Genomic DNA, 14,018 nt, shown 5'->3' on the forward strand with positions numbered 1-14,018 from the left:
CTAGAACAGGAACTGTCCCAGAGAGCTCTGATTTTAGACAGAGCTGCTCATCTGGTATGTTTATGACAACCCTACACACAAGCATCCAAAAATATTATAATTCTTCATGAAATATGCTGCTCTTTAGGCACTCTACATTAAGAACAGAAGAGGAGAGAAAGGACCTTGTTAAATCAAACCATGGTCTCTCCAGAAGCTATTTAAGGATAAACTTACTAAATAGAATTTCCACTCTAGTGTCACTTCTGTAGCACCTCCTTTGAGAACAGGTTTCAAAAAGGTACATTTGTGAAAGAAAAATGGGCATTTCAAAGGCTGAGTGGTCTGAGCTAATAAAAAATAAAGAATAAAAATTAAAAACATTTTTTTAAATGCTTTATGTGCCTCTATCATGGTGTTCCTTACTGAAAATGTATGGGGTTTGTCTGGTCCACATGTACTACTTCACTTCGAAAGACCACAGAATGTCAGGGTTTGGAAGGGACCTCAAAAGCTCATCCAGTGCAATCCCCCCATGGAGCAGGAACACCCAGATGAGGTTACACAGGAAGGTGTCCAGGCGGGTTGGAATGTCTGCAGAGAAGGAGACTCCACAACCCCCCTGGGCAGCCTGTGTTACTGCCATACTGTTTTTAAAATTATGCTAACAATGTCATCTCCACAACCTCCCTGGGCAGCCTGGTCCAGTGTTCTGCCACCCTCACTGAGAAGTTTCTTCTCAAATTTAAGTGGAACCTCTTTTCCAGTTTGAACCCATTACCCCTTGTCCTACCATTGGTTGTCACCAAGAAGAGCCTGGCTCCATGCTCCTGACACTCACCCTTTATATATTGATAACCATTACTGAGGTCACCCCTCAGTCTCCTCTTGTCCAGCTCCAGAGCCCCAGCTCCCTCAGCCTTTCCTCACACGGGAGATGCTCCACTCCCTTCAGCATCTTGGTGGCTGCGCTGGACTCTCTCCAGCAGTTCCCTGTCCTGCTGGAACTGAGGGGCCACAACTGGACACAATATTCCAGGTGTGGTCTCACCAGGGCAGAGCAGAGGGGCAGGAGAACCTCTCTGACCTACTGACCACTCCCCCTCTAACCCACCCCAGTATGCCCAAGTGGCCAGCCCCTCCTTCCATGATCTATAAACTCTTCATTCAGGAAGGCAGATGTCCCTGTCAGTAAGTTATGCACAAACTACATATGGACACTTGAGGCAAACAGACTCAAAGCCCTTTTCTCCCAAGAGCTGCAGGCAAGAAACAGCCTTTGAGCAAGAACAGAGAGGAGAGCCCATGTCACAACCCTGCTCACCTCTAAGTGCCAAGACCTAGAGATCTGCCGCACAGTAGTAAAACCAGAACGGGAATACAACCCATTTGATGACAAGTAGGGAAGCAAACAAAACATACTGCATAGCTTGCATGCCACACAAATAATTGCCTAACATCAGATTTATCAAAAAGAGATTAGAACTAGAAATCCTGTAAAAAATTAGATGGGCTTCAGTCTGATTTTCTTATATGAAATACTAACTGCAGCACCAGCCCACAGCAGAGATCTGTACAGATGTTTCTCTGAGCACACAAGCAATTACCAGTTAGTAGTAACTGGCAAAACCCAGTGATACTCCAGACAAATACCACAAATGCTTGCTCATACCTTAAGCTGTGTTCTAAACTTAAGTGTCACAAAAATCTACGCATTCAATCTGTCTAGAAATTAAACAGGAAATTAGGCTTCACATTCTAGGCATTAATAGCAATGAGAACATTGCCTTTTAAAGTTACAGACAATGACAATAGGTTAGAATCATAGAATGAATCATACAATAGCTTGCTATAGCATGTACCAGGAAAGAAATACCAGAATATTGCAGTTTATCAGTGACTACAGTTTAGCCAAAGAAGGTAACCAGTCGGAGGCAGCAGCAAGCTCTGTCAGGGGAGATACTGAAGCCTTTTGACAATGGTGTTTCTATATGTTCTCACAGAGCCAAACAACAGCCGGCAACCAAAATGGGCTCTTGCTACCTCATGAAGGCAGATTGAGGTAACTTGGCTTGTTAGGCCTGGTCAAGAGGTGGCTAAGGGATGATCTAAAAAACAACTAAAACAAGATAACAGAGCCAAATTCTTCTTTGTAGAGACATATGGGGGGCAATAGCCACAAATTAGGAAACTCAAGCTAGATAGGAAGAAGCTTTCCCCCAGCAGTCCAGCCACAGCTGACTTCAGCTAGTGTTGCTTCAAGAAGTTTCAACTCCGGTCTCCAGAGGACTGTGTTCACAAACAATTCTCAAATTCCATGAAACCCAAGAGGGCACAGAAGCACGTCCTGGCAGAGGAAAGCAGCAGGAGCAGAGCACCACAAAGCCTGGTAAATCATCAGGGGCTGGAGTCCACAGGCTCCAGCTCCTGGCCCAGAACTACACTTCTCCTGCCTGTCCAACATCATCTTCTAGCTCCATGAAGGTGTTTCAGGTCATCACCAACAGTGTATATACCACTGAAGATTTCTAGATTTAAGCAAGTCCATTTCTCCACACTTAGAACTGGTTGAACTATTGTTCACTGACTCTCCTGCTGGCCATTTCAACAGAGAATAGATCCAGAGGGTTGTTTAGAGCAGTGTGGGGTCAGACACTTTGTGGCTGCATATTCAATCCACCAGGAAAAAAAAAATCCAAACCAATGACAAAATATTGAAGACATCGAAAGTGTAAAAGGAAAAAGTTTTGATACCAGTACTTTGATACAGACTGTTTATCAAGAGTTACACAAGCCATCCTGGATGCAGGAGTATGGGTGTGATCAAAACATTTGGTGAAGATTTTGCTTAATTTTGGCCCTCTTTCTACTTGCAGAACATCAGTTTCCTGCTAATTTGATACAGATTGCTCACCACCCTATACAATTTCTTAGTTTGTGTTTGTTGGGGGGTTTGTTCCCCAATACTCTATTTTTCAAACAAGTTCTGTGTTCAGAAGCTTTCATTGTATTTTACTAGGCAGTGGTGTAACTCTGAGTCCACTTGGATTCCTGACTCAAAGCCCACATTCAACATTTTAAAAATTAATAAAAAATACCCACAGACAGACTTTGGAACAAGCATGAGTATTTCATTTCCAAGAAGCTCTTAGGTATATTTGTCATGGAGCCAATTTTCAGTATATTTTAGCCTCCTGCTTAAAAGAGAATCTGCTTTGCCAATGTGGATTTTGACGAAAAACTCAAGTCTTTAGTTTTACCTTTGCTGTCACTTAGCCAGATTTCAGACAGGCTGGGCTAATTTGTAACCCAATTCAGCAAAACAGAAACTTTCAGCTGAGAATGCCCCTAAAGTATTTTCTGGGTTAAGGTTTAAACAGGTTTCTTTCATCATGCAGATCACTGTACAAAGCTTAACACTGGGCCCAGATGTGGCTGCTTATGGAGGTGCAGGCAAGCACTAAGTACCAAAGTCACTTTTTGCTGTTTGCAAATGCTTAACTAGCTCAAGTGACCATAAGCCATTGCCCCCTAACTGCTGATGTTAAGCCACATTGGAGGAAGCAACACTGCATATAGGTGTTTATGCCTTAAAACTATTCAAGATACAAATACCAATGAGATGGCCGCCTACTTTTCTCTCTTCCCATCCCCTACTCTTACAGCCTGATCATTTTAACATTTGCTTATATTTTATTTTTACATTTCTCTGGAAGAAATAACATGATTTCTGTAGCATTACGTGATCTGAAATCTCTTATCTAGGAGTTAATCAATTTTTTGATAAAAAAATTCCCTTCGCAAATGACTCTGTTCATGACCTACAGGCCAGCTGAATTAAATTCATTCATAAGATATGGAAACCCACTGAAGATGTGAACATTGGCTGTCAGGGGAATAATACATTGTGCAGTGCAATGAAAGAAAGATTACTGATAGCCTAAAAAGGGCACAGAAAGCTTTACTGAGGGAGAGCACGTGGAACTGAATGAGATGGCAAATCTTGCTATGTTTCTTCTCCACTAGGAGGTTAAGGTGATGAATCCAATCATCAAAAACCTCTTTCCCAGAAATAGAATGTGAGTGCTCTGGTTCAGAGGGAACAGAGTGTAGTAGGCTCAGGAAGTATTTGTGGAGCCAAGTATTTTATCCATAGCAGTATTTCCCTTGAGCAGTGACTCCCATTTCTCTGAGAACCCCTGGTTTGGCACCCTTGAGTCTACCAGAAGGATTCTGAGTGGTATGAAACCAATGATGTTCTTGATCCAAAACCAGATAAAGTGCTCCCCTAGACGGGGACTCTATTAAATAAACTCACTTCTTAACAATGAATCCAGAAAGGTTCCAGCTCTGCAAGCCAAGGGGACTCCAGATAGCACAGAGGCCAACAATCAGCTCCTACAGAGCAGACTTTTTTTTTTTGGAAAGAGAAAAGGCACTTAAGGATCATTTTAGCCCTAGAACCAGGGAGAAGGAAGTCTACTGGAATAGTGTGTATTTGATAGCACAGAGAAGAAACGTTGGAGATCCTACATGCAAGGAGAAGCTTCCTCCTGCCACATTGCAAGGGCTCCTTGCAAGGCACTGCACTCTTCAGTTCCTCCTGAGGTCTGTTTCAGCAGTTGGTGCTCACTATTCCCCAGTTCCCAACCCCACACTTCTTGAGAAATGGAAATTTAGTAAATTTGCCAAGTCCTACAATATAGTCACCTACGTTGGTTCTAGTCAGATATTCTCTCACCCCTTAAAAGTACCTTTTACTTCTGTTAAAAAGTAACATTACTTATACAAAATACACTTTCACGTGGACTGTTCATTGAGAAAAGAAACAAAGGAAAGAACAACAGTTTTTACTGTATTGCATTGTAGGACCACGGGTTAGGAAAGAAACACGATTCCCTATTTACATGGAGTCCATTTACGTGGACTGGACACACATTTTGGAGGGTGCGCAGCCCTCCTCCTTTACCTAAAGTTGTATGAATTGAGCTGCAATGAGCAGCTCAGCCCCATTGCTGCAGTTAATGCCTTTACTGCCTTTCTTCTGGGGCTCTGCTTTTCTCAGGGTCTCTGCTTTACTTCCCAGGAGAGCTGGACCCGCTGTCTGGGCTGAGCGCTAGCGAGCAAATAGCTCTAGCTGTGCCACACAGATTCCCGCTCTGGGGTGAAGGCACTTCCAGCAGCCAAGCACAGCAAAGCAAGGTGCCTGGGGGCTGAGCTAGGTCCGGACAACCTGAGCTCCACGGTGGGGACTTGCTTTCTACCCTTGCCCCCGCTCCCCCGCTGCAGCACAGCTAGGAGAGGGAGCAAGGGGAGGGCTGCAGCTTTCTCAGGTGCCCAGGTCTGGGACTGTTCCACCGCCCCAGCGCACAGAGACAACGCTGCTGCTAGTCTGGCCCCCAGGGGGGCCACGGTCCGCAGGGATAGGAGGACAGGCGGGGTAGAGGAGCGCAGCACGCTTGCAGCGGGGGCAGCTCCGCAAAGGGAGTCAGCGCCAGGTGGCCGGCAGCAGCGGCCGGAGCCCCGGGGGTGGGGGCTTCTCACCCGAGCCCTGACGTAAAAACTAAGCGGGGCTGCCCGCTCCGGCTTCTTAAGGAGCGTGGCGGTGGTGGCGGGCGCGGAGAGCCCTGCCCGGCCCGCCCTGCACGCCGGAGCACCGAGGTAAGGGCTGGGGCTGCGGGCGGGGCGGGGGCGCCGGAGCGGAGCGGGCGGGCCGGGTGCGGGGCAGAGCGGCGGCGCTGCCCGGGGCCGAGCGGCGCGGACCCACCGGGCTCCCGGCGGACGCTCCGCAAACGCCGCCCAGGCGGGGACCCGCCGCTCCCTGAGATCGGCCGCGGCAGCTTCAGGGTCTTGGCGGGAGTGACTAGTGATAACGAGTGGGCTAATTAACTTTTATAATTATTATTGTAAGGCACTATTCATGAAAGGGAGTGGAACGGGGGGGTTAAATTGCTAGGAGAATTAAAAGTCAGAGCCAGAAGGTGTAATTAGTGCACACACACAAACTTCAGTTTATGGACAGAGAGACCTAAAGATTGAAGGGCAAGGGAGGGAAATAGATGGAAACATTCACCACAAGCACAGGTAAAATATTAACAAAAAAAAATCCTGCACCTTGTAGAAGACTCACAGCAAAATGCTGCCTGACTTTGATCAGAACATAAGGGCCAGTGGTCTTGGCTACTGGTCCTGACCAATACCATTCACAACACACCTTAAGTGGCACCCAGCCTCATATCAATGTCCTGCGAGCTCCCAGCCCAGCAGAGTCCCTTTGCTTACACCTCTGAAAAACCAGTACACTCCCCTTGTCTTAGCCAGTTTTGTAACTTAAAAAGTTTCCAAAGGGTCTAAGGGGGAGAAAAAGCAAAGCAACCCTGAATGGGTTACCCAGGGCAAACCAGATGACTCCTGTCCAAATGACAGAACCACCCTTAAAAGCCAGTTTTAGTACTACTGCTTTGTTTGAATTATCTGTTGTTGGTGAGATTTTTGGTTTGGTGGTGTTTTGTTGTTGTTTTTTTTTTGTTTTTTTGTTTTTTTTTTTTTTAATTCCAGTGGCCATATCTGAGATTGCTGAATTGATTTAAAAACTAGAGGCTTGATAAACAAAGTTAATTATGTCCCTTGAAAAAAATCTCAGTAAACAGATAACATGCATATTGCATAGCATATATGCACAGGTAGGTGTCTGCTGCCCAGTGGAAAGGCTCTGATGCACAAACAAGTAAGAATGGAGTACTGACTCACAGGATGTCTTTGGTTTTGCTTCTACGAAAGCAATCGAAACCTGCCTTCTGCAGTAGGGTACAGAAGAATGATGCTTCTGGAGATCTTGGGAGCAGCACGAGGACAATCCCATTACTACCACCACTGTCATAAGTGGCATCCCACCAGGCAGAGCTGTGAGGGAAGGGTGTGCTGTCTCTCTCCTATTCATTAAACGCAACATTCAAATCCAAGGCTGTCAAGCCAATTCTCCTCATGAGATCCCAACTCAAATTAAGAAGTGACTGTAAGCAGTTGGAGAGTAAAGTCTGAATGCCTCCGAAATGTTCCCAGAACATGACCAGGTAGCCAGATAGATGGCTAGGTAACAACATCACTGCCAGGACTGAAATCTCTGAAGAGTCCTTTAGCTCTGCAATGAATTATGTCCCACAGAGCAGCCTACCCTTCCCTGGTCTTGCACATTGGCTGTAGCTGGGCTACGTTTCACATGAAATCTGGCTGCACACACGTATCCTGCCTTTGGCATTTTTCTTCAGATAGAGAAATGTTGCTTGTGCTCTTGATGATCACTCATGGAAGATGCTTTCTACACAAAAAGCCAGTTGACTATTAAGTTAAGCTCAGTAAGAGAGGTAGCTTCTCCCCCACCCCCAACACCCTCCAACAATCAAACCAAAAACATAACAGCATGAATACTCAACAGATCAGCAGACACATTAAACAGAACTGTTTGTCCCAAAAGCTGATCTCAGATGTTGATTTCCACAAACAGGAGGTTCTCCATATGCCTAAAAACAACCCCAAACCTGTTACAGGTTAGAAATGTAACACTAGAAATAGTAGAAACATGTTAGAAATTGCACAACTGAAGGACATACTAGAAATGAAATCCGATGGAGATAGCTGAGCCTTTCTGTCCTCAAAAAGTTATCATTCTAGGACTTTTCCCCACTATGGCTGCCACTTACCAAGTTTCACAATTTTAACATAACAGACAATTGTTACAGTGACCTGCAATAAACGTGTACTTTCATATAAATCTCAGTACAGGAAAGACATGGACCTGTTGGAGGGGGTCTCGAGGAGTGCCACAAAAACCATTAGAGGGCTGGAGCAGCTTTCTGATGAGAAAAGGCTAAGAGTTGGGGTTGTTCAGCCTGGAGAAGGAAAGGCTCCAGGAAGACCTTATTGTAGCCTTTCAATACTTAAAGGAAGCTTACAGAAATATGGGGACAGACTTTTCAGCAGGGCCTGTTACAATAGGACAAGGGGTAATGGTTTTAAACTGAAAGAAGGGAAATTCAGACCAGATATAAGGAACAAATTTTTTATGATGAGAGTGGTGAAACACTGGAACAGGTTGCCCAGTGAGGTGGTAGATGCCCCATCCCTGGAGATACTCAAGGTCAGGTTGAACAGTGCTCTGAGCAACCTGATCTAGTTGAAGATGTCCCTGCTCGTTGCAGAGAGGTTGGACTGGATGACCTTTAAAGGTCTCTTTTGACCCAAACTATTCTATATGCATGTATACATGCTGTACAAAACAGCTGCTGTGCTGTGGCTTTGCTATACCCTGTTTTCAGAGCTATTCTGCATTTTAGCAGGTAAAACATTCCTGTTCAGTGGCTGATTTTGCAACCTACTATTAATTAATTAGAACACACTTTCAACAAATAGTTTTTCAGTTGCACTCTGCAGATCGCTGCAAGTCTGCAGACTATTTTAAAGGGCTCATAAAATTTTAAGGAAAGCAAGACTGCCTAAAGACTTAAATTCCCTGTAAGAAGGAATGGATTTTTACTGAAAAAAAGGTAGAGATCTGTAAATCAAGAACTTCCAAAACATTCAGTATGAAGAAATTCCAGGTAAGAGAGTTCATCATATGGACTTGAGGATCAGTTACAAATTTTAACACACGCTTCTGCTGTACAGAGTAATGCAACTCCACTAGTATTTATATTCATACATGCAAAAAAGCATACACAGAGTTTTAAAAAGCAGGAAAACAGTTATCAATATCTGAAGTGCCTTCTATATCATTTAAGATACCAACCAGGCCTTTCTTCCTGCATCCAACATCAAGTTTTTCAGCTTTTGGTTTTGTTACATTTCAGTGACACAATGGACCTTCGGAGCAGAGGAAGAATCCACTGCAACATGAGACTCACCTGCTCTCTGCTAATCATGGGAGCATTCTGTGTGACACCTTTCCTCTGCCATAGCCAAATTGATCCACTAGCTCTTGGGCGAGCAGACCCCCAGTGTTGGGAATCCTCCTCAGCTGTCTTACTGGAGATGAGGAAGCCTCGCATTTCTGACTCTGTCAGTGGCTTTTGGGACTTCATGATCTTCCTGAAGTCATCAGAGAACTTGAAACATGGGGCTCTGTTCTGGGACTTAGCTCAGATCTTCTGGGATATCTACGTGGACTGCATGCTGTCCAGAACCCATGGCTTAGGGAGAAGACAGCTAGCAGAAGCTGAACAGAAGATCGCTACTCTACGTTCTCAGTTCACAGGGAGAAAACAAGGTTACCACTCCTTTAATACATGTTTCATGGGCAATAACTAGAGTCTAGCAGGAAAGAAAAGAGCTTCAGGCTTATTGTGTTACGTGGTAATAATACAAAACCAGAGGACTGTGCTGCAACCGCCCCTCACCCCCCACCAATCCAATATGGAAATATATTTATGTTCAGAGTGATCTCAGTAAAAATTTGATCTCCAAATAACTTGAACTCTAATGACAGCTTTTACGTTTCAGATTGGTGGGAGAGGAGGGGCAGCAGAAAGTGAAACACGGGAGAATTCAAACAACAAAGGCAGCTCATCAACTGAACATACACAGTTATTCTTCCACACCAGCATCTTTACCACAATTGTGCCATGGACAGGCTATTTCTGAATTCCTCATTCCAAGAGGTGCATCACCGTGGGAATGTGCTGCACTGGTGCTGCTGGGGAGAACTGCAGCCTTTCAGCGGAAGAGTAAGGATATGTTTACTTGCCATCTAGCAGTCAACCACTAGATATTTCCTATTTCCATACTGGTAAGTTTACCCAAAACCCAACAGAAACCTAGGACTCAGACGTGCACAGGATTTCAGGCACAGCTACAGCTTTAGAAATTGCAGCACTTAGTGTCACAGGTTCATCCTGATCTCCAGGTTCTAAGCCCCAGAGCAGAATCCCCAGGCTTAAAGTGTCTCACACTTAGATTCCTCATTCCCAGAAGGAATATACAGCATATCTTTTCCTAAATCTCAGTCTCTTCCAAGACTTCAGTTCTGATACTGCTACCAACAGAAGCATCCTTCCCTTGAGAATGTGCACTTTCAGAAAGGGGCAGGTGCTATAACTTCACAGAGGGGTAGAAGTGTTGCTGCCATCACCAATAGAGTAGCACATGGGGCCCACAGGGAGAAGGCAGAACCACCTTTCCAGCTGAATGGTTTTAGACCCTTATCTCCACTTCCTAGACCAGTGTCTCAGTTAGTATGATGTTTCGGAGGAAAATGTCCATGGAATAATAAAGAACATCTCTGGGCAGTTATCCATTAGAGCATCTCTAAAAAAAGGACTTGAACTCAGGATTCTTCCACCCCAGAGACACTATACCACCACTCCAGCTCTTGCCCACAAACCTTAAAATGTTTTGGTATACCAATATGTATTGAACAATAGGATTTGAGATAGGAAGGATCAAGAGGTCCTCACCCCCATTACCTGCAGAGAGTATCCTAGCCATTAAGCCAGGAGATAGGAGTTGTGTTTGAACCAACCCTTTCAGACTGAGGAACTCCTCACATACACAAGGCCGGTTTCTAAACTCTGAGCCAAACAACCACTATCTGCATTTTGAAAGCAAGGAGTGGCTCCTATCCTGCTCTGCAAAGCATGTGGGCTGTCACATAGCTCCAAGAAGATCTTTGCTCTGTTGAGATACACTGATGGCAGGCAGCACAGAACACCCTTCTGGTTCCCAAGTGGCCTTAAACATCAAAAAAGTAAAAAGTTGCTCAGTCCTGACCAGACTGATGCACTTTTGGGTGCAACTGGAATGCAGCTTTAGACGCATGAGGCAGTAGTACTAGGAAAAGCTGAGATGCTCATCAGGCTAAAACACCAGATGAATTTTTGTTTTCAGGATTGCAGCTTTGAATGGGACTAAATTCCCTCTTAGCCTTTTGTTTACATCTAGCTCTTCATACCTATATCACACTGGGATTTTCCTAAACAAAGAGCTTTTGTTCACACAAGATTAAGAGTAACATTATGGGTTTTGTGGTTAATACTGACTTTTGTTTACTGCTACAGAGATATTAAGACACTACTAAGTGTTCACATTATAAGACAAACAAGGATTTGTCCCCTTCTCTTTTACCCCTTTGTTTTGTGAATTGTAATCAGTTAATCTGTTTTCTCTGTACAATTGATTAATATCAGTCACTAGCAGGCAGCTTACAGCATGACTGCCTAAATTTTTTTTGGAGGAGCTATCTAATCTCTCATCCAGGTCTCCCAGTTTCTTAACAAAGCCAGCTGGTTTAATCTTTGTAACCCTTGACCCCACTACCTTGTTTGGCCAATGAAAACAGAAATCTATTGTTAATAATTGCAGATAGAAATCACATCCTAGCAAATGGTGGAGAATAGAATTACTGCTTCTTATGCATAAAGAGATGTACAAGCCTCCTTTCTCAGCCCAAAGAGCAAAACTAATGGCATTTGAATGACCTTTTGTACTTCACTCCATGTCTACATAGGCAAGTATGAATAGCTTTCAGTAGAGTTGTTTTAGAAGTCAAACAATAAGGCACAATGTTTTGCTTTATACTGTTACTTTTGTAACTGTCGATAAAGGCTTTATTACTTCATACTGAAGTTTTTCACTTTATTCCTCTTAAATATTCACATTTTTTAAATTGCAAACAAGATCATATATCAGGAGCAATCTGTAAGCTGCATTCACTGTACTTCCTTAAACATATCATTGAATTAGAAAAGACAGACAGAGATCTGAACTTGGGACAGAAATGCTGATGTTAAGGTGTCATATTCCAGTGTCAGACTTCCGAAATAAAGGATAAATCCCATGAAATCACTATGAAAATTGAGGATCAGTAATTGAGCTTTTCTAAGAAAAAAAGATAAGTCCTCCAAGCCAAAATAGTTAATGAAGTCTTTGGTAAAGCTTCTTAGTAGTACTGAACAGAACTACTCCATCACACCCAAGAAGCACTTCTCACCCTCCTGGGAAACAAGTGTGTTTGACACCAAGACAATACTAGAAGTAGCCCGCATCCAGACTTATGGCTTCAAGCACAGTTTTCTGAACCAATCTAGTCCTGCCACATTCCCCATGGCCATTACTAACAGGTCTGAATAGACTCTTCGAACTCCATACAATCCATGAAAAACACAACAAAATCAGAACAGCTGTATATGACTTATCTAACAAACTGCCTCCATCCTGCTAATACCCTACTTAACTCAGCAACTTCTCAACTTCCCTGGATATCCAGCAGAGTAGCATTAGTCAGATTTAAATTGAGACAAGTAGGGAGAGGTAGCCAAGGTATCTTTAGCAACTCATCCCTTTCCCCTAATAAAATGCAAACACTATGAAAAAGCCAGTTTCATAAAAACATTTCCAACATATTACAACAAAATACATTATGGATGTAACAACTCTTAATGAAGCCAAATAAGACTTAAGAACCACAAGGAAAACATAGCTTTTGTACTCACAGCAAATCTTCCTGAAGAGCAGCTCTACAAGAAGACCCTCCTCAGGAAGCCACATAGCACACCCTCAGTATGAACATTTGAAGAATACATACACAAAAGCTTCTCTGCCTTCTTTTCTCCTCACCCAGCAGTCCCCCAGCTACCTCATCACTCAGAGTGACCCCAGCTGTGCACACCTCTGGCACACCTGAAGGTAATTCAGCTCAGATGAGCCCTTGCACCTGGTTCAAGACAGACAGTACTTGCTGTCCCAGCTCTGCTGGGCTGTATGGTAGTGCTGCTGGATTATGCATTTGAGGTCTGGTAAATAAACAGATGTTGTGTTAACCAGTTACTTTTTAGGAAGACAAATGTGTTGAAAAGAAATGAAGCCAGTCTGCTCACTTTTGGAGATTATTGCAAAGAAAATGCCCTATACTTCTTCAAGGAAATAACAAATGTGCTACTAAACAGTGTGAGAAATCTCAGCCACTGTGCAGGGAGGTTGACAACAAGCTGGTGAGTTGGTAAGACTGTGAGGAGACTTGAGTGCTTTGACACTGCTAATTGCAAGTGGAGGAGTTTTATAAGAAGATTGAAGGAAAAGGTTCATGCTGGGGGAAAGATCAAAGTAACTTGTCACTGAAAGGCAACTTGCAAATGGAGGGATATGGCAATTACCAAAACAAGAGTTTTGAGGGGGCAATGCTGCTAATAATGGGTGCTAATAGCAACTAAAGATGGAGTATTCAGCTACTCTTTGCTGTTTGGAAATTTTTTACTTATATGCAATTTTATGTCACTTTTCAGGAATGTTTTCTCATATTCAGAGGTCACCAGTTCTGAAGAAGAAAGACTCACTCAAAGATTTAACAAGTATCCACGTGCATAAGAGTAGATCTACATTACTTGGAAAAATTGTTGGAGAGCTAGGGAAGAAGAGGAAACAACACATCTAGCCCAAGATCTTAACTACTTCTCTTTAATTTTTTGCATTTTAACTCACTGATGGTGGAAGAAGGCCTATAACTACAAGCACTGTATCTCTGATTAACTTGGACTTGTGGGTTTTTTTAATTACCTATGAATTCAGTCTCCTTAATAAACTGCATGATTTATAAGCAGTTGCCTACTTTAATCTGTGTGTACAGCAGGTTTTTTGTAATGCATGTGGCCTATTCAAACTATTGTCTTTTGGGTGCCAACCCAGAAAATAACAGATCCTTCAGTAAGACATGGATGAGCAGGGCAGGAAGTTGCCAAAAAGCTCCGCTGGCTCCGAGACAGGATTAGAATTGAGATGGTGATGTTCTATCAAATGCATAGCTCTACACTGCTGAAAGACATCATCCTACTAAAGTAGTACATATTTTTATATTTAAAATACCTTCCAAAAAATTTCCAGTTTTCCAGCAAGAGTAAAAGCGCTAACAGGTTTTACTAGCTCTTCTGTTTGCTTTCACATATTTTTACAGTATTTTCCCTAAATTAATTCTTAAAACTGTCACTTAAAATGTTCATTCTCACTTAAAGTGTTTAATCAAAATGATTCTCATACATAATTTGAATTTGCTTCTT

General features: G+C 43.3%; 1 protein-coding gene across 1 annotated transcript; it reads left to right on the top strand.

Annotated features, from left to right (window-relative positions):
* Positions 1–8,832: 8,832 nt before the first annotated feature.
* On the top strand, positions 8,833–13,399 carry FAM237A (family with sequence similarity 237 member A; the record flags this gene model as incomplete). The annotated part of the gene is made up of 2 exons (XM_080346908.1): positions 8,833–9,241; positions 13,251–13,399. The coding sequence occupies 2 exons, from the start codon at positions 8,833–8,835 to the stop codon at positions 13,397–13,399; spliced, it is 558 nt and encodes a 185-aa protein (XP_080203034.1).
* Positions 13,400–14,018: the final 619 nt, after the last annotated feature.

Source organism: Nesoenas mayeri (genome assembly GCF_963082525.1).
Source record: "Nesoenas mayeri genome assembly, chromosome: 6".
In the NCBI taxonomy this organism is placed as follows: domain Eukaryota; kingdom Metazoa; phylum Chordata; class Aves; order Columbiformes; family Columbidae; genus Nesoenas; species Nesoenas mayeri.